Raw genomic sequence first — 23,548 nt, forward strand, 5'->3', positions numbered from 1 at the left:
GCTGTTGAACTGCAGTCCTAACACCTGAACACCCTTTCAGAGAATGCATGTGAGATCAGCAGGAGTCCAGAGACTTTTGAGGTTGCAAGGCTTCATGATCTTAAACATGCAAATGGAAGGAAAATTGGTAAATCTGATCAAGTATAACCCGTTCACTCATCAAGATTTAGTATGTGAGAGTACAGAGATGGCTCAGTGGTCAGGAATAACGCTAGTTGCCCTTGTCCAGGGCATAGCTCTCATAGCCATTCATGACTCCAGTTTCTGGAGACCCGATGCTCTCTCCAGACCTCTCCAGGAATAAACATGGTGCACATACATACACGCAGGCAAAACCTCACATACGTGAAATTTAAAATATACATTTTTTTAAGTTAAAAGACGTAATAGCAGGCTGGAGACATGGCTCAGCGGTTAAGAGCACTGTCTGCTCTTCCAGAGGTCCTGAGTTCAATTCCCGGCAACCACACGTGGCTCACAACCATCTGTAGTGTGATCTAAAGACCTTCTGTAGTGTGCAGGTGTACATGCAGATAGAGCATTCATATATCTAAAAATAAATATTAAAAAAAAAAAGACCTAATAGTATGAAATGAAGAGCTGTTTTTTTTTCTGTCCAAATAAACATTCTATCCATTTAGAATGTCTTTAAAAAATGACTTGAGGGACTGGAGAGATGGCTCAGTGGTTAAGAGCACTGTCTACTCTTCCAAAAGACCCGGGTTCGAGTCCCAGCACCCACAAGGCAGCTCACAACTGTCTGTAACCCCAATTCCAAGGGCTGTGACACTAATGCACATAAAATAAAATTGAAAGAAAGACTTGAAAACAAAGTATATTCTGATATCTTACATTCTTGATAACCCAAGATTATTCACTTAGATCATATGCAACAGTCACTTCAAATATTTTCACAATCATGACAACCAAAAATTGGCATCTTAAACTCTACTATTGAACTAGTACTATGATGTTACATGAGATAAGTGGATTAAATCATAGTGCTTAATGCTGTAACCCAGAAAAAATACACATACACGTACACACACATGCACATGTGCACACACACTCACAGTGAAAACAAAAACACACAGAGACAAAATCCCGGTGTTCTAAATCATTTTGTATAACCAGAAAGAAAAACAAAAGCATGGACAAGGCTGACTCCAAGCACAGGCAATTACCAACAGCAGGCCCTGATCCCGCGGTCTCCACCAGATCATGAGAGACTGGAGGAGCTAGGCTTGGTGGCACACGCCTGTACTCCCAGTACTGGAGGAAGCAGAGGCAGGCAAATTTCTGTGAGTTTGAGGCCAGCCTGGTCTACAAAGCCAGTCCAGGACAGCCAAGGTTATACAGAGAAACCTTCTCTCCAAAAACAAACAAAAAGTTAAAGGAAAAACTGGAAGGATTGTGGCCTTGGTGATGGCACCCAGTCTTTAAAAACACATGACCCAACACATTTGTATGGCTTCTATAGCATACAAATGAAGAAAAGGTGAAAGTAGGGTCTCCACTTACAGCTCAGGCTGGCTTTCACCTCTCAATCCTATCTCAATCTGGAATGATTCTTTTGAGTAACAAAAAGAAATATAATTCAAGTTTTGAAAAAAATTGGGACTTATATACAAGGCTGTATAAGTATACATTCTGTATGTTTACATTCTTTTCTTCAAAAGGCTTTACTCTGTATGTGATAATGAAATCTCAGATAAAAAAACACGAGGAAGTGTGGTAGTGGGCTCCTTGGCCACTCCCTACTGTCCACCCTTCCACCTCCCTGCTCTGCTACCTATTTTATAGACCCACTGCTAAGAGAGAAGAGACAAGGCAACCTATTAGCACTATGCTTCAGGATGCTCCCCGCTACCAACCCCACCACAGGCACTTCAGGCTCTGCGCTAACAAGCGAGCGAGGGCGGAGCTCCCATTAGCTAACAGTGATCTTCACTGGCACACAAGGACTTACGTTGTACTCTCCTTCAGTGACTCGGACTTCATAGCAATAGGCCAGAAGAATGTCAACTAAACTGTAGTACACTTGACGGTGAGCTGTCCTGTCCAGCAGGTAAGACTTATTCACAAATTTCCGAAGCTGGTATTTTTCCTCTTCTGAAAAAGACACTAGAAGAAAACACAGTTCTGAAAATTAAACATGCCAATTCAGGTTCCTCAAACTACCAGTGCAGAAGATTTGCTAAAATTAGAATTCTGAATATAGAAGGCAAAATCAAAGTTATTTATCCTTAACTCTGCATATAAGGCAATTTCTTAAAGGAGGCTTCTCAACCTTTATTAAGAATCTGTTCAAACCTTCCAGACCTTTCCCTCCTATCATAGCAGTATGCTATACTTAGGACATTTCAACAGGAGTTTCTGATTTCACCAATCTTTTTCCTAAGGCTTATTCTATTATAAATTATGCATACATATATATGTTTGTATGTGTGTGCATGTGTGTATGTAAGTGCAAGAAGCCAGAGGTGTCTTAATCCTAGGGACAGGCATTAAATAGTTATGAGCCTTCTGACACAGGTGCTGACCAATCTGGTGGGGCCTTTTTGTCAAATGATGTTCCCTCTTCCAAAATGACTCTAACTTGTGTCAAGCTGACATTAAATTACTGGTGTACCTTCATACACATACTTCCTATTCTGCCTGGAATAAACTTAGCAGTGCTTTTCCCATTCCTTTTCAGTTTAATGGATTTAAGTGACCGTGGTGAGAAGAATTCTGAGATGACTTTCCAAATAGTGGCATCACTTCCTTTGTGGGGTAGATCCTGTCACTCGATTCTGTTCAACAGAATATAACAAAGACACAGGACAGTTACAGTCATGCTTACGTTCTGTTACTGTCAGAGCAAAGCCAGGGTGCCCTAACTGGTATTGTCCTGTGGTGAGGCAGCCATGAAAAGGCCATGTGGCTGGTACTCCCGGGACCTCTACAGTCTGAAGATTGACCCATGTAAGAGCAGCCAAAAAAAAAGGGTGGGAGCACCGTCTTGCAGCTCAAGGGAAAATAATTCTGTCAACAGTGATATAAGCCTGCGGAAAAGAACGTAGCAACCAACACCCACTTTTTAAAAGAGGTGGGCATATTTGGCTAGTAAGCATGTCCAAACTCTTAGCATTGCAAATTGTTGCTGTCGTGTCATTATCACCACACCCAAGGAACAAAACAATCTAGCTACAAAAAGATCATAAAAAGGTCTCATGATGTTTTATGTAAATTTAGGATGTTGTGTTTGGCTGTATTTATAGCTCTCATCCCACAGACCACAGGCTGATCACATCTGAGCCACTACGGTCTTCCAATGCTCTGAGCCCATCAGAGCCTGACCTGACCTGTAATGGGGACTGTGAGAACACAAGCCTGGGGATAAGCTGTTGTACAGCAAGAAACTCTTAAAACTGTGTGAGACTCACCACCGGGGACTTCAGTCACTGCCACTCTGCCTAACAGAGATCATTATTTCCTAGCTGTGTTGGCAAACTAGGTTTGCTCTTTCAACTGTCCATTGGATTGTGTTTGGTCCAATTTTTCCTATTAAGCAGTTTTGCTTGTCAAATTTTTTTGAACCTTTTGTATATTATAAATATAAATCCTTGGGCCAGCACCCAGCTTAGCAGGTGAAAACATTTGTCAATCATGGCCAAGGACAACTAAGTTTGATCCTAAGAACTCAATAAAGGGGAAGGAGAAAACCAACTCCACAAAGTTGTTCTCTGACCCCGACCCGAGCATGGAACATATACAACCACACATATTACACACACAAGTAATAAACTAAATATAAATCCCAAGCAAATTCTGAATCTGCTGACTTTGTTTTAAATACCTTTTGCTACAAACGCTCTTTTCAATTTAATTCCAAATAACCCTTTTTAAAAAACAAAACAAAAGCAACAAACAAGCAAACAAACAGATTCTGGATTTGCAGCCTTTTGGTTAATGTCTCCCCAACTCCTAAGTCTTAGAGGAAGTCTCTTTAAGATTGTTTCACTTGGGGCTGGAAAGATGGCTCAGTGGCTAAAAGCACTAGCTGCTGTTCCACAGGACTGGTTTGAGTTCCAGCATGTACATGATAGTTCAAAATCATCTGTAACTCCTGTTGTAGGGGATCTGACCCCCTCTTCTGACCTCTGCCTGCTAGCATCAGGCACAAAGGTGATACAGATATGTGTGTAGGCAAAACACGAATACACATTAAAAAAAAAAAATAACAGTAAAAACAAGCAACTGACCAACCAACCAAACAAACAAACAAAAAACCCCAACTATCTGGAAGCCAGCTTTTAACCACCTGAGACTCCACTATATTCCAGATGAACAGTGAATCCTCAATATACTGAACTACCACTTTGTCAGACAGATTTGCTACTTTTGTTACTAAAATTACTTCAAAGTATTTTTGCTTTTTGTCAACTGTTGCAAATACAGTATTTCCCCACTTCCATCATTACATACTTCATGATAAAAGAGAAAAATATTTCTTTTCATATATCAGCCACTCTACCAAATATTGACTACATATTCCAAAACAACACACTGAAATGCTTAAATGTTAATGATACAACAAAATGCTTTGTTTACGTGAAGACAAGCAGTAGGAGACTTCAGTTTCAAGTTTCCTTTAATGCCTACAATTTAGGCAATCTGCCATGCATCTCTCCTTTTTTTCTTTTTTAACTTTTTATTGATTCTTTTTGAGTTTCATATCATGTACCCGAATCCCACTCATCTTCCCATCCCTTCATAGCCTCCCTCCATCCTTGAAACTTACCCGGCAAAAGAAAATAAGATAGAATAAACATACACACACACACACAAAACAAAACAAACATGTCATGGGAGTTGTAGTATGTAACAGTATATTCTTTACTTGAAAATGTTCATTCACTGCAATGAGTCACTGGTCTGGTTTGAGGTGTCTGGCTTCTGCTACACTATCAGTACTGGATCCTCATGTAGACTCCTTTAGGATATCCTGTCACTGTCCTGTGTCATGAGAGCCTACAGCTTTGGATCTACAGGACTAGCCTTTTCATTCGCTCCAGCAGCTCATAGGTGTGGTAGATGTTGGGCTGGGCCAACTCAAAGCCCTGGATCTGGGCCTGAGAGGTAGCTGAGTTGATCAGCCTGCCAGCTCTCCCACACACACATGCACCACCAGGGTGAGTTCTCTGGCACTGTTCCAGCTCACCCAATGCTGTAGTTGGCAAGGGGCAGGGTCAGCTCTCCTGCTCTCATACCATTCACCTCTTAATACTGTCTTAAAAAAAAGAAAAAAGAAAAACAACTGTTTATTTTATGATGTAAAAATACATGTTTTATGTGTGGGTGTATCTGTGTGTGTGTGTGCATGTGGAGGCCTGCAGTTGGCATCAGGTATTTTTCTCCATGCTTTCCACCTTATATATTTCTTAGTGAGCCTGGAGCTCACCAATTCAGCTAGTCTAGCTAGCCAGCTTGCTCTAGGATGTTCTGTCTCTTGTTTCTAGAATTGCAGGTGGGTTATCACACTCAGCCAGCACTGTGTGTGGGTGTGTGTGTGTGTGTGTGTGTGTGTGTGTGTGGTGGGGGATCCAAATTCAGTGCCTTCCACTTATATGGCAAGCACTTTACCTACTGAGCTAGCTCTCCAGGCCCATCATGAAAGCATTTTGTAGTTACAGAAAGATCATGTAACATGCTTTTCAATTCAGTCTCATACTAATATTATTAGTTCTCAACACCATACAAAGTAAAAGACCCCATCTACAGAACAATCAGAAGGGGTAATTTAAAAACACAAACCGTTCAGTTTCTAGGTATTATATGCAAAACATGCCTGGATTAGTTACTTTTCTGTTGCTATTATACAACACCATGACCAAAAGTAACTTAGAGAAGGAAGAGTATATTTGGCTCATGGTTCTAAAGGGTAAGAGTCGATCATGGCAGGTGGCTGGAATGTATGGCAGCAAGCAGGGGCAAGCATGGCAACAGAACAAAAAGCTGAGCTCTCACATTTCAACTACAAGCAGCAAGCAAAGAAAGACAACTAGAAGTGGGTGAGTTTATAAAACTCCAAAAGCCTACCCCTAGGTTCTCCTAAATCTCCCCAGTTAATTCTACCAACTCAGAAACAAGTGTCCACACACCCCAGCCTACACAGGATATTTCTCATTCAAATCACCAGCACATACTCATGGCCATAAAAAATACATTTAGCCCAACTTCAAAAGCCCTCAAAGTCTTTCACAACATTGTTCAAAGATCCAAAGTTCAAGGGCTCTTCTGAGACAAGGCAATCTCTTAACTGTAACCCCTGTAAAATCAAAAAGCAAATGACATACTTCCAACATAAAATGGCACAGATCATGCATTACTATCCCAAAAGGGAGGAATGTGGCCATGAGGAAATACCAAACCAAAGCAAGGCTGGAACCCAGCAAGATAGCCTTCAAATCCTGTAGCTCCATGTCTAGTGTCAAAGCTCTGTTCCTCCAGCCTGGGGTGTGTCTTAGTTACTTTTCTATTGCTATGATAAAACACCATGACCAAGACAACTTCTGAAAGAAAGCATTTAATTGGGTGTACTGTTTCAGAGGATTAGAATCAAAGATGGCAAAGGCATGGCAGCAGGAACAGCTGGGCACTCACAACTTGATCACTAAGCAGGAAGCAGAGAGGGCTAACTGGGAATGAAATGAGTCTTTCAAAACCCCAAAGCCCATTCCTAATGACACACAGCCTCTACCAAGGCCACATCTCCTAACCCTTTCCAAACGACTGTACCAACTGGGAACCAAGTATTCAAACATATAAGCCTACATGGGTCATTCTCATTCAAAACAACGCAAACTGGTTTCCCTCCCAGTATGCAGCTCTTCATGGCAGATATCCCAGGCTGGTACTCTTAACATCTTGAGGTCTCTAACACAACCCAGGCTTCAATTTCACAGCTTCACACAATGTCCTCTGACAGCCTTGCAGGGACTCCCTTGCCACATATTGCCTGGCCTCAATGGCTCTCTAAAACCACAGAAGAAGAATCCATGATCCCCTTACCCTTCCATCCTTCATGCTGCCAAAATCAGCATGACATGGATGCCACTGCCAATTTGGCTATCTCTAAAGTGCACCTGATCTCTCATCTTACAAACTAGTAATTTTTTCTATCTCTTATCAGTCACTTTTAAATTAACATAAAAAGCTTTTCATTCTACTAGAAGAGTAGCCCTGCTTCCAATTCTGGTGCTTCATATAAAAATAATGTCAGAATGACTTGCAATACACAAGTAAAGACAGGATAAGCTGCTACAATGAAAAGCCCCTGAGAGCAGAAGAATAAGAGCTTAGGAAAAAACCAAGTTCCCCTTACTCTACTACCCGAGAAAAAGGATGGGGGCCTAGTGGACACTGGCTCCCTGCATATAATGTCTTTCTACACACATCCAAGATAGCTGCTCTAGGTTTATATCATCTTCTAAAGCAGAAAGTAGGAGGAAGATGGCAAGCACCTTCTTTCTAAAGAAGGGATCCAAAAAGTACACTTATCATTATGTCCCATCAGCCAGCACTCAAGCACACAGTCACACCCAGCTGCAAGGAAAGAAAGGGATCCCAGTCACTAGCAGATGCGATTTGCTCAGCTATAAGTCAAGGAGGCTTCCTACTAAAAGAAGAGTCATAAAAAAATATATGGCTCTATGCAACCTTGTCCAGAGACTAAAAATTATCAGGCTGCCTTTTAATATTCCCAAACCATTCTCCTGACAGACATACAGCCGCCCAGTCTCTTTGTGTCTTAGCTCAACAAGACTGTCCTCCTATTCATCACATTGACAAAATTCAGAAGACTATAATCATATAAAATGATATCAGCTCTTGCATTAATTTGAGTAAGTGTTCCCCATAAGCCTATGATGTAAATAAAGGCTCTGTTATCCAGTCTGTGGTTGGACTGTGATATAGTGGAATCTGTAAGGTGAAGCCAAATGGGAGGACACAGATCACTGGGGGTGACCTTGAAGAGTATAGTAAGAACCCAGACCTTTCTAATCTCTTTCACATCCTGGCTATAGATGAATGGCTTCCGTGAGCTTCTGCTATGATCTTTCTGACTCACCACAGGCCCAGAAACATAGGAATCATGGAATAAAGTCATGAAGGAAAGCAAACCTTTCCTCCTTTATGGTTGACTTTCTCAGATAATCTGTTACAGTAATAGAAGGCTGACTGCCATAGCCCTTTTTATACGTAAATTTCCAAACTCACTTCTGCCCTCATGCATGAACTCAAGTTTAACATGACTGTTTCACTTGTTTAAAATTTTTCCAGCCTATCCTTCTGCGGGTGGGGGACAAAACCTTAAACACACTGAAATTAGCAGAACAAGCACTCCTTTTACTCATTAAAATGCACTCATTGCCAAAAAAAAAAGTTCTGAAATATATTTAGATAATTTTCAACCATGTTAGCCAATCTATACAAAAAGGGAAGAAATGTACTTATATAGGCATGACTTCCACAAATGACAAATAATTTTGATAACTCATTTAATTTGTTGACCATGATGGTTAAGGAATATGTATTTTTAAAAATAAAACATAGGTATGTATCACATAAAGCATTCTTTAGAAAACAATAATTAAAAATAAAGTAAGACAGATAACTGAGCATTGTTTGCCTCATTAGATGACTTCTCTAAAGATGCCTTTAAATAAAATAGTGAATGATTCAACTTAAAGAAGCAGCTATGTGAAGAAACAAACTCGATACATGAGGAAAGTACACCTGACAAAGTATTTAAGACCTTGCATTTAGCAAGAAGATTTGAGCCAGGATTCCCTAAAGCGCAGTTTTCCAGACAGTCATTAATTTAGCTAATGGGAAAGTACAGGTGTTCACAGTGATATTATCACTAGAGAAAAGCCTTTATGCCCTGGTTGACTAATAAAGACCTCCGCATCCACATAACTCTTGAATCAGAGTAAGCATGCCCAGAACTGTTTTTAAACCTGACTCCTATACATGGTCATGTCTCCCTTCTTAAGTAATGATACCCATTTCACATACTGAAAAAAGTACTCTCAGTATTGTAAGCTCCAAAGTTACAATCCACACATGCAATGGAAGAATATCTTCACATTATAGACCGCTTTCAGTGGTACAGCAGAGGAAAGCCTACCTGACTTTCCTCTTGAATTTACAGATGCTAGTCACCAGTAGTCTTTTCTTAAAATACCATTTTTTTTTTCCTGAGCATTTCTAGGTTCCATCTTTGGCTTTCGTAGCATAAATACATTTTATATTTGATCCGGTCAAAAGAATCAGAGGATACACAACAAATGAGGACATCACTAGAGAAAGCAAAAGTCTCAGCTCCCTAAAGCCCAATTAATCTAGGCTGTGAATCCCATCCTGAAGGGGAACTTGGGAGAATCTGCACACAATCAGGTTTAACCCAGCAGCAGCACAGGAAATACCTACAGATGCAGCGCTAGCAACACCTGCATGACTTAGCTCAGAGTTCACAACATTTTAGATAATTATACTCCTAAAAATAATCTTTAGTGAAACAAAAGCCAGCTCAAAAGGGTTGAAGGAGACACTAGTGCCCGAACATTAAAACAAATGGCCAAGGGCCATTAGCACCTCACAGCTATGTTTGAGATCTGTAAATGAGTCCCAGGAAGATGGAAAAATGTTGGTGCGATGCTTGCTTCCTTCTGATTTTGTTACTTTTAAACCTTCTTTTCCTCTTTAAATCCCCCTCCCAAACATCCCTGTCTTGTCCAGATCAGTGATTCAGTCATCCATAATCTGGCTGCTCTGAGTAACACATCTCTGTCTATTATGTCGTGCGTGCACTGGAAACAGATCAAGAAGCTGTGTTGCATTCAAGCCTTTAGCTAAGTGGGCAGCCCTGCCATGCTACCACTTTCAAAGCTGACACTACCAGTTATCTCCTCAAACACTCAAGGGCTCACTGGTGCCAAACAGGATGGCCCTGCAAGGAAGTTCATAGACTGTAAATGTTATGTGGTGACATAACAAGCAATTATGTGCCAAGACTCTTGGGCTGATGTTAACCACGAAAAGACAACTTGGGAAATGTGGTGAGTCCATCCTCGTGAAACCGGAGCTCCGAGGGAGCACAGCATTTAGCACTGCCATTCATAAGTCTTTGGGGAGGAAAATCTGGATCTTCATAAAGCTGAAGATGTTAACAACAGTTTCCCTGCTATAATTCTGGGTTCCAATAAATAGGACCAGAGTCACTACCCAAGGAAAGACAGCAGAAAAGTTTACCTCCTATAGCATATCTAGCACTCAAAACAATCAAAGCAGGCTACCATAGAATGATGAAGGATGTCTCCAAGATGCACCTCTTCCAACTGCATCACCCTATCTAAATGGCAGCATCTCACTGTGTAACACAAAGCAGGAAGGCCAGGCAGCAGAAAAGGGCAGAGATGCTTCTGGAGGACGCAAGAAACATGGCAGCAGCATGTTTACCAAGGTAAACAGAACTGTAAAGCCAGTTCTTGCTTTATTTCTTTTCTCCCTATTTTATCGTAATTCAACACACTTCAGTTCCTTCCTCCAGTTCTGAGTGTCTCACATATTTAAATAAGAATAAAATGAAAGAAAAAGCTCATTAACAAGGAACTTTCCATTAAAGATTTGTAAAATACACCAAAATGGCAATTTGACAGAGAAGTCATTCCATTCCTGGCTCTCCCGCCATTCAGTTCAGTCACTAACAATAATCTCTAACACTCACAATGTAAGCTTTCCCCAATTCTGCTCATTCAATCCTGATGGCAGCTCTGAGGGAAGCAGAGGATTTCCACAGCAACCCAAGGCTGCGCAGTCACTCGACTGGCAGAGAACAGAGAAGTTAAATGCAAGCCTCACGGTCAGCCATGTCCCGCCTGTACTTAACCTTACACCTGACATAATGGAAGAGGTCCTTTCTGCTAACACAGCTCAAGTTCTTCCACCTCACATCACATACCCTTCATGTTTTAAAAGGTGACTTTTAGAATGAATCACCATAATGGCTAAGCAGACTGACTGCCTGAACCACCAGCTTGGCTACAAGCCACGGGTCAGATAAAGGGTAAGAAGGCAGTGGTTAGAAGGACAGAGCGCTGGCTCAATCTGCTAAATCACAGAAGACCTAACTCAAAGGACCGCTGACATGGAGAACTGCTCTCAGAACACACTGCCATTTATTAAAGAAGAGCAAGCTACAACTGAGATCAAAGGGAAGGCCTTCTTCTGATTTTTTGGGCAACTAGCTCACTCTGGTGGCGAGAAAACTCAACTACGGAGCCACCAGCTTACCTTGTTAAAACACTGCTGAAATGGAAAAGCAGCTGACCTTTGTGAGCAAACTTCTTGAGGCCTACTTAACATATCATCATTAACTGCCCAAATGGAGTTAGCAATGCTACATCTGAAAGTCTATTAGCTGGGGAGGGTGTCTAAAGGCTTCTTAAGCACATATCAACTACGACCACAGAATGCACTGAAAACAATGACACGTGTCCATGCTCATAACCAATAGTCTAGATTCTAGTTACAATGGCAATTTTCACTCTGGTAAAAATTAACTAAACTCTACAAAGCTTAACCATAAAAACACTAAATATTACTTAATAGCTATTATATAATAATCACTATAGCCCATGCTAAAAAGGTGGACAGCAGGTGACTGGACCACTCAAAGACGATTTTTAGGAGTTGATGCAGAAGAGACGGTAGCTACTTCAGTCAGACTAAGTGTAAAAAAGGCTGCTGTACTACCAGTGAGAGCAGTAAACCAAACCCCAAATGACTTCCATCAGTAGAGCCCAAATGTTCTCCAATCATGAAGAAATACTGCCAAGGACAGCAGCCAGTGATTTCCATGCACAAGAAAAGTTGAGTGATCTGTGAATGCTCACATGGAAGATTTCCAACTTACAGTATAATCCAAAGCAAAAGATGGCAAGAACACAGACACAACACCTTTTCTGTACAGCATCTTAAAATATTTAGATGTGGTGTCTGTACTTTAAACACATCCAGGCTAGAAATACAGCTCATGGGTAAAGTGGGGTTTGATGGTCAACACAAAAATAAATTAATTTAAAATTAATTTATAGTTAATTTCATAATTAAGGAAGGAAAATGTACGTTCCAATTAATATTCTTCAGAATGTATCTTCTTACTACATATTTCTTTCATTAAATGCTGAAATTTAATTTTAGTATGTAAAAAAAAGCCAAATCACCCTATCCGATAACGTGGAACTCCTGCTCTGATCTAACTGAGACCATCATGACTCTCCTATACAGACTTAGAACAACCAGCTTGGGTTAAAGCCAATGACGAGAGCATATGCACCCAAGAAAGGACTCTGGGTAATGCTTTTGTTCACAGTCATCTCTTACGGCTTGAAAGATCCTCACCTTAGCGTTCTCTAGTACAAACTGTTTTACCATGCTCTGGAAGCTACAATGGGAAGACAGCCATGCTGGCTTCCCCATAGCACAACCTGGGAATAAACTGAGGCGGCCACATCCAACGTGCAGTAGAGTGACAGAATGAGCCTGGGTCTCCCTTCCTCAGACCCATGTGTCCTCAGCAGAGAGGCTCACTTATACCTCTCAAGTAACTATAGATGTTGAATGTGTCAATATCCTAGATTTACTAAAAATAAATAATTAAGAACTTAAAAGGTTTTCACTAGTCTAAGATAAGAATTACTTCGTAAGAATTTCCCATACAAGCTAAATAACTTAGTGTGGGATTCTATGGTGCCTTACAGTTCAAATTTCCCAGCAGAGAAGAGTAAACATGAGGCAGAAGTGGCTCCAAAAATCCCATTTTCACAACGAAAGACAATGAAAATCACATGAAAGGCAGCGGTCTGGCACAATGACAAGAGTTTTAACATCACAAATGATGTAATTCTGAGTTTCTTACCTAATGCAGCATCTGCTCCTTGCTCTTGGCTCTTTCCCAAAGAGGCCATCATTTCTGCGTGTACATCATTCCACCATGGATTGTACTTCAAAATCTGCTCGACCGCCTCATCTTCAAAGAAGTCAGCTCTGCTCAAAAACAAATGGGCTTGTTACATCAGATTACACTGGTTCTCATTCTTTCTTTCTCTTTCTTTCTTATAATCTTCATTTATCACATTTGCACAGAAATAGATTACATCAATTTAATATAATCTGAGAGAAGATTCAGTATTGTGCTGACTCTCTTTATGGTTACTAATCCCATAAGGCAAAAGGCAACCACATCACTAAAGGAACATTAGTCATTTCTGATCTTTTACACAGAAGGGTTCTCCTACACTGAGGTCTCATCCCATCTCAGTGAATCCGAACACTGACTGCACTGCAATCTTGAACTGATGCTGGGTTTGTGAGTTGCACAGATTTGAGTAATGTTATGGTAAAGGAAAGATCTTTCAGACCCAGTAGCAAAAAAGCAAACAGATGAGCAGGTAAGTCAGGACATTACATTTCCATGCAGGACACAAAAAGGCTAAGGACACATACATACATTCATACTTATACACTCTCACACTGAAACACACAGTTCGGCATGAATTCTTTCTACTAAAATGCTAGTTAGTTTATTTGACTATGCTAACCTTAACTATTTCTTGATTTAAAATTATTGTAAAAGATGAAAACAACCTTTGTAGAAACCAGAAAACTCCATTCTTTGGGGGTTTTCTGTACTTTCTCAGTTTTAACAAGAAGGATAAAAGGTACATTCAAAATACACCTCTGACTCTTTCTAGTGGACACATTCAGAACTAATGTGATCTTGGCTTCGAATTTGAAGATTAGTATTCTTGGGGACGGTACACCAAAAGTCTCACTTCTTCTGAGGTTTCCATGTGTTTTTCAGTTGATAGAAACTCAAGGAATCAGTTGCTTTAATAAACACTAATGGTTTAATGACCTCCCACACTTTATTTTTCATCTAAGAAACTGTGATCTTTTTAAAACTGGAAAGACTGTAGATGCCCGCAGAGCTGCTGGTATGCTGCAGGAACCACATCAAGGATTCTGCATTCATGATTCCCTCCACTCCTCCCCTCATCAGCACCTAAGAAAGATCCTACTAAAACTCTCACTTAACATGGGTGGAAGCTGAGGCCCAGAAGTGATATATCTTGGCCAACATTTAAAAAAACAAAACAGTAAGAAGGCTGGTCAGATGGCTCAGCAGCTATATATGTCTGCCCCCAAACCTAAGTATCTGGGTTTAACTGCAGTACCCATATGGCAGAAGAAAAGAACTGACTCCCATAAGTTGTCCTGACTTCCAGATGCATGCTGTGACATGTACAAACCCTACACACCCACATACAGACAAAAGTAAGTAAATAAAATTTAATTTAAAAATTGCAGAGCCAGTCATAACAGTGCACACCATCCAAGCACTTGGGAGCCTGAGGCAGACGAGTTCAAGGCTGGCCTGGTCTACACAGTGAGTTACTGGACAGCAAAAGCTATGTAGAGAGACCCTGTTTAAAAAAACTAATAAGTAAATATTTAAGAAACAAACAAAGAAAAGCCGTAAAGTCAGCTAGATGTGGAACCTTACAAGTCCTACTCCAGAATCAAAGTCCTTACCGAGCACAAGCATTTGAGCTGCAGAATTGGCTCAGTGGTTAAAACATACTCACTGCTTTTGCAGAGTCAAGGCCTGATTGCCAGCCCAAATGGTGGCTCGCAAGCACGTATAAATCTATGAGTTCCAACACCTTCTTCTGACCTCTGTACACACCAGAAATGTATGCGGTATACATACATAAATGCATGTGACCAAAATAGTCATAAAGATAAAGTTAAATAAAACTTTAAAATTAAAAGTAAAACACAGTTTTTATATACTAAGAAATAAAATACATATTGGACAAAACTGAGTAGCTATATTCTTGAAGCAAAAATTGTTAATACCCATTTCTGTCAGGTGCATAGGCATACAGGGCTAGGACAAAGCAACAGTTCAATGAATTAGCCCTGCAGACCTGTTTTCTTATGAAGCGCCCTCTCCTCCTTAGGGAACAGAGGTACTTGTTCTGAACGAAGGCTCTGCTATGGATTCAACCACCTATCAGAATGAGCTTATTCTAAGAAATGAGTTTCAAAAAAGTAAGCTGTAAGAGTAAATGTGTTATCCCACTGAATAACTGACTCATTAGAAAAAGTTATGGGGTTCACAAGCCCTCCTTGCCAGGTATGTATAGCCCTTGCCTCCCCTCAAAGAAGCCTTTTTTTGTAGCAGATGGGAGAGCATCACAGAAAATCACATCTGGCCAAGATACAGAGAACAATCAATGGTGAGGTGCCTATCCCAAGGATATAATTATACCTAATAGTCAGGAACATGCTAAAGAGAAAGTAGAATGATTAAGAGCCATAAATCCAGAGTCTGTTGCAATTTGTGTCTCATAGAAATGGCAGGAAGCTACATTCATGACAATATAACAATATGGCTGCCTAAACAAGACCTAGACAATGACAACACTAAGAAACACACTAACGTGAAAAAGGCAAATCTCAAGGGGTCCCACCCCTAGACAAGGAACTATAGGCAACAAATGACTTCTGGGAAAGGGAAAATTAGTCTTCCCCAGGGATGAGTTCCCTAATTGGCGATCCAATATAAAATGATCAGCCCTAAAATCACATACATAAAAGCAACACTAAACAAACTCAACAGGCTATGAGCGTGTATATGTGCGCACGAGCATGTGTTTATGTACGCAACAATAATAATCAAAGAAGCATGTGTTTATGTACGCAACAATAATAATCAAAGAAAAAGAGGCCATAAATTGAGAGAGTAAGAGTAGGGGTATAGATGTTAAGAGAGAAAAGGCAAGGGAAGGGGTGGAGGAAGAAAAGGAAAGGAGGTAATGATATAATTATGTTTTAGTTAAATTTTTTAAAATTACCAAGAAAAAAATGTAATGACTTTGTGTCATAGTCTAACTTCCATGTTAGGCACTAGGCTTCCTCTGGTCACTAGATACAGACTGCCCCTGGCCCTCGTGCAATATAGTTCCACCAGAGACTCAAGTATGACAGAAGGCTGTGACACAGCAGCATAAAATCCTACGGCAACACAAAACTGACGTGACATTCAAGGACCTTGAAGGAAATACTATTCAACCAGCAGCTGAAAGACAATTAAGAATTCACATGAAGAGGGTTGAGAGGAGCTGGGAAGATGGCTCCACAGTTAACAACAGGCATTGCCTGTACAGAGGACCTGACTTTGGTTCAACCAGCTGGATGGAACTCCCACTCTCAGGATATGACTCCCTCTTCTGGCCTCCGCAGGTACTGCATTCCTCTGCATATTCCACACATCACATAGATGCATAATTTAAGCTGGAAAATAAAATCTTAAAAATAAGAGGCTTAGGAGAAAGTAGCCTGAGTTCAAAGAACAGAAAATCTAGAAAACAAGACCCACATTGAAGAAACAATTGCGAAAATAAATTAAAAATAAAATACTGGTAACAGCAGCCTGCTAGGCACATCTGACCCATGGCCTACAGGCTATTTACACCCCAGACTAGCAATCAATCCAACCAAAAACAATGTAATGTAAATGTACTTTATATACATATACATATAAATACACACACATGTGCGTGCACACACACATATACACACGCCCCTCAATTGCCTGATTCTTGACTATGAACTTTGTAGATGACAAGATCAAGATAAAAGACTGGACACACCTGAAAGCCATACTAGAATTACCCTGAGGTCACTGAACACAGGGCCACGCATCTTAGAGGATCGCTCCTAAACTGTGTCAGAATAGGACAGTGGCAGAGAAGAAGGAGCAAAGTAGGTTGATCTGACCTATAGTTAGAAGACAGGATCCTTAAGAAGTAGCAGCTGAGGAACTGTGAGCATTAAAGCAATGGCCAGGACTATGGCTCAACAACACAGGGACATCGGTGCCCTCCACAGAGACAATGCTATAGGAGATGAAAAGACATGAGGAGAGGGAAAATAGTTTCTGCATAAGACAGGTTAAGTTTGGTGTATCCAGTGACACAGCTATCCAAAGAGCAACTGGACACACAAATCTGATACTCAAGAGGCAAAGTCATAAGCGACCACGGAAGAGGGGAAAATCATGCAGGAAGAACTGGCCCTGTGAGAGACTAGCGCAGGAAAGCACAGAGGACAGAGGCATAGGGCAAGAAACAACATGGAGAGGGGACTCATAAGAGAAAAAGCAAAATAGCTTGGTAGAATGGCACCCCATCCATTTCCACTCCATCCTTCTGCTCAAAATAAAACTCTCCAAAATGATGAACTAATTTTTTGAATATGAATTCTCAGATAACATTCCAATAATCTAACCTGTGACTGGGTTATTCTTTGTCTTCCATTTTTGTAGTGTACTGGAGATTCAATCTCACGTTTCACACATGCTGGGCAAGTGCCCTACCACTAAGCTACATCCCCAGCCTGCTTTTTATTTTCTTTCTGAGACAACCTAAGTTGCCTATGCTGGCTTTGAACTCATGCAATAGCTTAGGCTGGCCTTGAACTTGTGATCTTCTCTAAACCTTAAACTTGCGTCTTCATTGCCCTCACTAGCCTCCAGCATACCTAGGACTGTAGGCCTGCACTACAGTCCCAGCTAATTGCTCATTCTTTACACTGTCTATGAATTAAGAGTTACAGGAACATGATTTGTGACTAGCCACCTGCTTTCCACAACCAATTATTTTCATATTTTTAAAAGCTACTGTATTCACTGAATATTCTCCACACACATAGCAACAGGCCCACCAACCTGCCATGAGGGCTCCACAATTTAATCAGAACCATGGACACACTACAGAGGTTTAGAACACCACATGATAGAGGGAGAGAGAGAAATGCTACAAAGTGAAGCGCTAAAGAGGGCATCCCTACCCAGCCAAAGGTGGAAGGTCTATGGAAGTAATGTCTGAGCACAGCCTCAAAGGTCAGCTATTCTTGAAATGAGGCAGAGGAGAAAAAGCTAGATAGCGCCAGCACGTGTGACAGAGCACACGAGAAGCAGAGGAAATGCAAGTGTCTGCTGCTGCCGCAGAATAGGGCATGGGCAAGGAGGGGCAAAAGTGAACTAACAGAGACAACACAGAACACGTGATGTCTCCAAGCATGGGTGGAGGCAGCTTTCACTTGAGAGCATCAGCCATCATGCTGCTGGCCTCACAGCTGACGGACCTGATGAAGTCCACACTGAAGGCTGTGAGGCTGCTTACATGGCTCCAAGAAGCCGTGTAAGAAGTGGGCCAGAGACACGTGAAATCACAAAGGTAGGTGGCACAGCTTTAGGAATGACTCACTGTGAGACAAAGAAGCCAAGGACAAACCGTAGCTTGCTTGCTTTCTCTCTTTCTCTTTCTTTCTTTTCTTTTTCTTTCTTTCTTTCTTTTCTTTCCTTCCTTCTTTTTTTTTTAATTTTTTTTCGAGACAGGGTCTCACTATGTAGTTTGGCTGTCCTGGAACTCACTAGATAGACCAGGTTGGCCTTAAACTCAAAGAGATTCACCTGCCTCTGCCTCCCAAGTGCTAGGATTAAAGACATGTGCTAACCCATTCTAACCCAAGTGACAGTAGAAAAAACGAGGGCACTGGGCCATCTGAACATATCGAAGCAGAGAAGTAAGTAGGATGCCCAGCCCACTCTGTAAACCCTGAAATTGCTTCTTCATAGTCCTCCACCAGATATGCCACCTGCTTCCCTTGCTAGAATGAAAGTGACATGAGTGTGGATCTGTCACATTCTCGCGCTGGACTTAAAATCTGCAGGATGGCAAATAGGAAACTCATACAAACAAAAGAACAAGACTGATGTTTTATCAAATACTTCTTCCTATGCTTGGAGTTTTAAACAGAAAGCCATCCCTTCCAACCTCCCAAATCCTAGCTACAATCTAATTACAAAAAAAAGAGAGAGATCCATGTATCAACCTCTTTAACAAACTCCTAATAATGAAAATCTACCACAACTTAAAATAGAATTCCAAAAAAGGTTTGATCATTTTTGTTTTTTTCACTATCTCACAGATGTTTATAATGTTGATTAAATCCTCCTGTTCTCACTAAAGAAATTTTATAAATTGGTTGTGATATATTTTCCCCCAAGAATAAAAAACAAATGTAGGAAGAAAGAAAAACGATTATCCTTAGGAAAAGAAATAAAACAACTTAGACATACATAAAGGTGAAAGATTACTATGGAATATTTCAAGATGCTGTCTACAGATTTTAGTGTAAAAATAACATAAAAACCAGCAAATGACTCACAGGTAAAAGCACTAGGAGAGAGGACCATAACCTGAAAAGTCATCTTATTTCCACACATGATGACATGGTACACAGCTACACTCACACACACACGTGATAATATAGAAACAATATTTTAAATTTCTAAAATGATATCCAAAAGAAACGAATGGTTTAAAAAAGAAGAATAAGGACCAATGAGATTTACAGATCAGCATGCACAGTACTTCCTCAGGCTGCAAGACATACTAAAAGAATCAAACCACATCAGATCCCAAATTTACAACAGATTTCAAAACGGTCATAAAGCCAAAGCAACTAGATTTTACTTTGAAATGCATCAATTCCCCTTTATTGGCAGTTGGTTTTGCTCTGTCCTTTTAGGATAAAATCACGTTTGTTTTCTTCAAGTCCTTTCAAAAGGACATCACCACTCCTCTGAGAACCATTCCTTAAGAAATGGCATGAACATTCCATGCAGACTCTTAAAGGACAGTGGGCAGAGACACTTGCCAAGCCTGACAACTTCAGTCCAATCCCTGGAGCCCACATGGAGGGATATTCAAGCCCTGGAAGTCGCTCTCTGATCTCCACATGAGTTATGACACCTGTAGATGCTCTCTCCCTCCCTCCCTCTCCACCTCTCAACTAATTTTAAAATTTAAAATTTAACTTTAGTTTAAAATTTTTAAATAAAATAAGAAGTACACGGAGACGGAGGGAAACAGGGGCTACTTAGACTATCACGCTGCCAACTACAAATTTCAATATCCTCATCCTCTCAGGTCTGTGAGGCCAGAAAGCTGTGCAACCGGGGAAGCAGTCCCGAACAAGAGCAAAGTTGAGATGCGTGCAAACCCTGAAAATTCCAACCTGAGACCAACAGGAATAGGACTGCCTCCTCCACGTTTTGGGCCTGCACATCCTGGTACAAAGTGGAGCAAATAAGCCTTTATGACCCCCGCCTCTGCTACCCTTGAGGTAGTCATGTTGCCTGGTGGCCAGGTTTCAGGTTAAACTTCCTCTCTCTGTATAGGAACAAATCCAGCTAGTACCTGGAATTCTTCTTCACGAAAATGAAGCATCTCCAGCACCTTGGCCTCAGCCAATGTACATTCAGTCCTAAAACCCCTACCCACTCCCCAAGGTTTATATAGGCCTTATTCACGCCCAATAGGAGAGCTGTTTCACTGAAAACTGTCTACAGAGGTTTTCTCCTACACTCATGCCTACTGAGATCATGACTAACCCACCCGCCCCAGCTACGCTCCACTCCCTCCAGTCCAGTGTCCGGTGTCTGGAAACCCCAAGGGGAAAAGCAGAGCCAGGCAGCACAGGTCATAAACGTATTCTTCTGGACAGTTCTTCTAATTAAGCTCCCTCCCACTTGAAATTTCAGCCTTGGAAAGCTCATTCTGTTTTCATACTGGCTGAGAAATTTGCTGACAATGAAATTTCTACTTTAAATATTCAGCATGATTCTAAATGGGTTTCTTCAAATTACTCTTCAGTGGACCTTTAAAACCACCATTGAAGAGATAAAAGTAATTAGAAATGGCAGTCTAAATGGAGCTGAATCTCTCAGATGTCCTCCGCAGTACAACACAGCCCACTCTTCCCTGGCTTCCCTTAGGATGCTCAACAGTTCAGCCATTCATCCCCACACATCACTCATTCCATTTGCACATCACAAGACTCACTTCTGCTATTCCAATTAGTATCCCACTGGGTCACAGGAGAGAGAATGTTAATCACAAGAGCAATGGCAGTTAAAGTGGAATAGTGTACATAAAAAGGAAATGCAGAGTGGCAAGTGGAGCCTCTTTTCAAGTCCTACCCAACCCATTTAGCAGTGGTATAACCTTGAACAAGTCCCTTCACCTCTTTCCCTCCTTGGAAATGAGCCTACGGGGGGGGGGGGGGGGGGGGACCTGATAAGCTGAAAACACTGTACAAAAATACTGGAAAGTGTGATTATGGCTATATTGGTAACACCTTGAGATCACTGGCCCAGAGCCTGGGGAAAAAAAATAATAAATGAGGGCTACATCAACATATGAACTATACCCATTCTCCACATACCCTCAAAGAGCCAGGTATTCAGAGGCCCAGCGAAAATGCAAAAAAAACGTGCTGCTGTCTTGGCCAGTAAGAGACAGCACATCTCTGCTTTATTAAGTTGCTTACCCAAATATAGTTCTGATTACAGCAAAGGATACAACAGATGCAGGTGGGGAATACAGAACAACTGTGATTAGGTTCTACTGATACTCTACCACAAAGGATAACTATCTGCTCGCTGCAACTGGTGACAGATAAAAGTTCTAGCAAGAAATACAGCATGTGTAGATCTAGATTCTTATGGAAATCAGGATATATTCACTTATATACACATATAACCACAACAAAAGTTCTACTTGAAAGAAGTACAAACAAATACTCTTCTGAGTTTGATGTTTTAAGCCTGGTGAGGAAGACACTAAAGCAGTGGTTCTCAACTTTCCTAATGCTGAGACCATTTAATACAGTTCCTCATGTTATGGTATCCCTCAACCATAAAATTATTTTCGTTGCTACTTTATAACTGTAATTTTGTTACTGTTATGTATTGTAATAAAAGTATCTGATATGTAGCATACCTGATATACAACCCCCAAAGGGATTGTGACCCACAGGGTTTATTAAGAGTTACCCATTGCTGAGCTGGGCGTAGTATCGCATACCTATAATCCCAACACTCAGGGAGGCAGAGGCAGGTGGTTTGATGCCAGCCTGGTCAGCAAAGGGAGTCCAGGACAGCCAAGGCTACACAGAGAAACCCTGTCTCGAAAAAACAAAACAAAACAAAGAGTTCTCCATTGCTAGTATAAACTAAGTCATGCATTTACAAAGGCCACACAAGTAAATCCATTACAGGCTAGGTGAAATGTCAATTAGGTTTAGTGCCTTCACTAATTCCAAGATCTAAAACATATGTCTAGTACATTGAGGGGCCTGGGAGATGGCTCACTCAGTAGACTGCCTGCCATGCAAACACGAGGACTTGAGTTCAGATCCCCAGCAACTACACAGAAAGCCAGGCATGGCAGTTATGTCTGTAGCCCAGGGCAGGGAAAATGGAGATAGGCAAAGTCTTCAGGCTCACTGGCAGCCTGGGCATCTGGCAGCTGGGCAGCCAGCCTAGCCCAGTGGGTGGGCTCTGGATTTAGTGAAAGACCCTTTCTAGGGAAATAAAGCAAGGAGTGATTGCACAAGTCACCCATTGTGGAGGACTGGCCTCTACATGTACATGCAAACTTAACTATATAAACAAATACACATATACATATACCTATACTCAAAGATTCTGAAAAAATTTAGTATAAAGTAACTTATTTAATTATTAACTTATTAATTATTTAACTGTCACAAAAGTTCATACTCACAGATAATGATCTGGATCAAATTTAGCCAGCTCAGCAGCAAGGCGTTTCTGCCTTCGTTCAGTTGCAGGAGTGAAATCTGGATCCTTAATATCAATAACCTCATTCAGCTCATCCTGAAAACACCAGAACAAGAATGAATACTAGCTCCAAGTTTTAACATTTAAAAAACAGAAGGAAAGGAGGCGGACCAGCAGAGAGGGAAGAATATACCTGATCACTAACGTGAGACCACTTGTAATGCATAAACTCAGATCTAACAAACATTTAAAATAGGTGAGGTGGAGCATGCCTTTGCTCCTAGTACTTGGGAAGCAGAGGTTGGTAGATATCTCTGAGTTCAAGGCCTATCTGTTCTACACAGCAAGTTCTAAGGCAGCCAGAGTTACACAGTGAGACCTTGTCTCAAAATAAAGCAAGCAAACAAAAAACACAATCAAGCAAACAAATAAAAAAACCACAAATGTTTCAATCTACTCTTCAGTAGACTCTGCTAGAAATTTCCACATAAATCATTTCATTTAACCCATAAAATAAACTGACTGGCATATATTAAAGCTATTAACGATTAACCCAAAGGGTCATGGGTGCTTGCCACCAAGACTGGCTGTGTTCAATCTCTGGAACCTCTACAGTAAAGGTAGAAACAACTCCCAGAAGTCATCATGATTCCACATACATGCTGTTTCAGAAACAGGTACACAGGTACACACACATACACATATATTTATCTTAAAAAAAGTTTTTTTTGGGGGATGCAACCTTGCCAGGCCACAGAGGAAGACAATGCAGCC

The 23,548-nt window shown here is 40.9% G+C and overlaps 1 protein-coding gene across 1 annotated transcript in view; it reads right to left on the reverse strand.

Annotated features, from left to right (window-relative positions):
- Shq1 (SHQ1, H/ACA ribonucleoprotein assembly factor) overlaps positions 1–23,548 on the reverse strand; it is a 103,362-nt gene that overhangs the window by 63,802 nt on the left and 16,012 nt on the right. Inside the window, exons 5-7 of the mRNA XM_021639494.2 lie at positions 22,758–22,870; positions 12,971–13,098; positions 1,970–2,124 (exon numbers count right to left, since the gene is read on the reverse strand). Of these exons, the coding sequence (XP_021495169.1) occupies positions 1,970–2,124; positions 12,971–13,098; positions 22,758–22,870 (396 nt within the window). The remainder of the gene's footprint in view (positions 1–1,969; positions 2,125–12,970; positions 13,099–22,757; positions 22,871–23,548) is intronic.

Source organism: Meriones unguiculatus, chromosome 5 (genome assembly GCF_030254825.1).
Source record: "Meriones unguiculatus strain TT.TT164.6M chromosome 5, Bangor_MerUng_6.1, whole genome shotgun sequence".
Classification (NCBI taxonomy): domain Eukaryota; kingdom Metazoa; phylum Chordata; class Mammalia; order Rodentia; family Muridae; genus Meriones; species Meriones unguiculatus.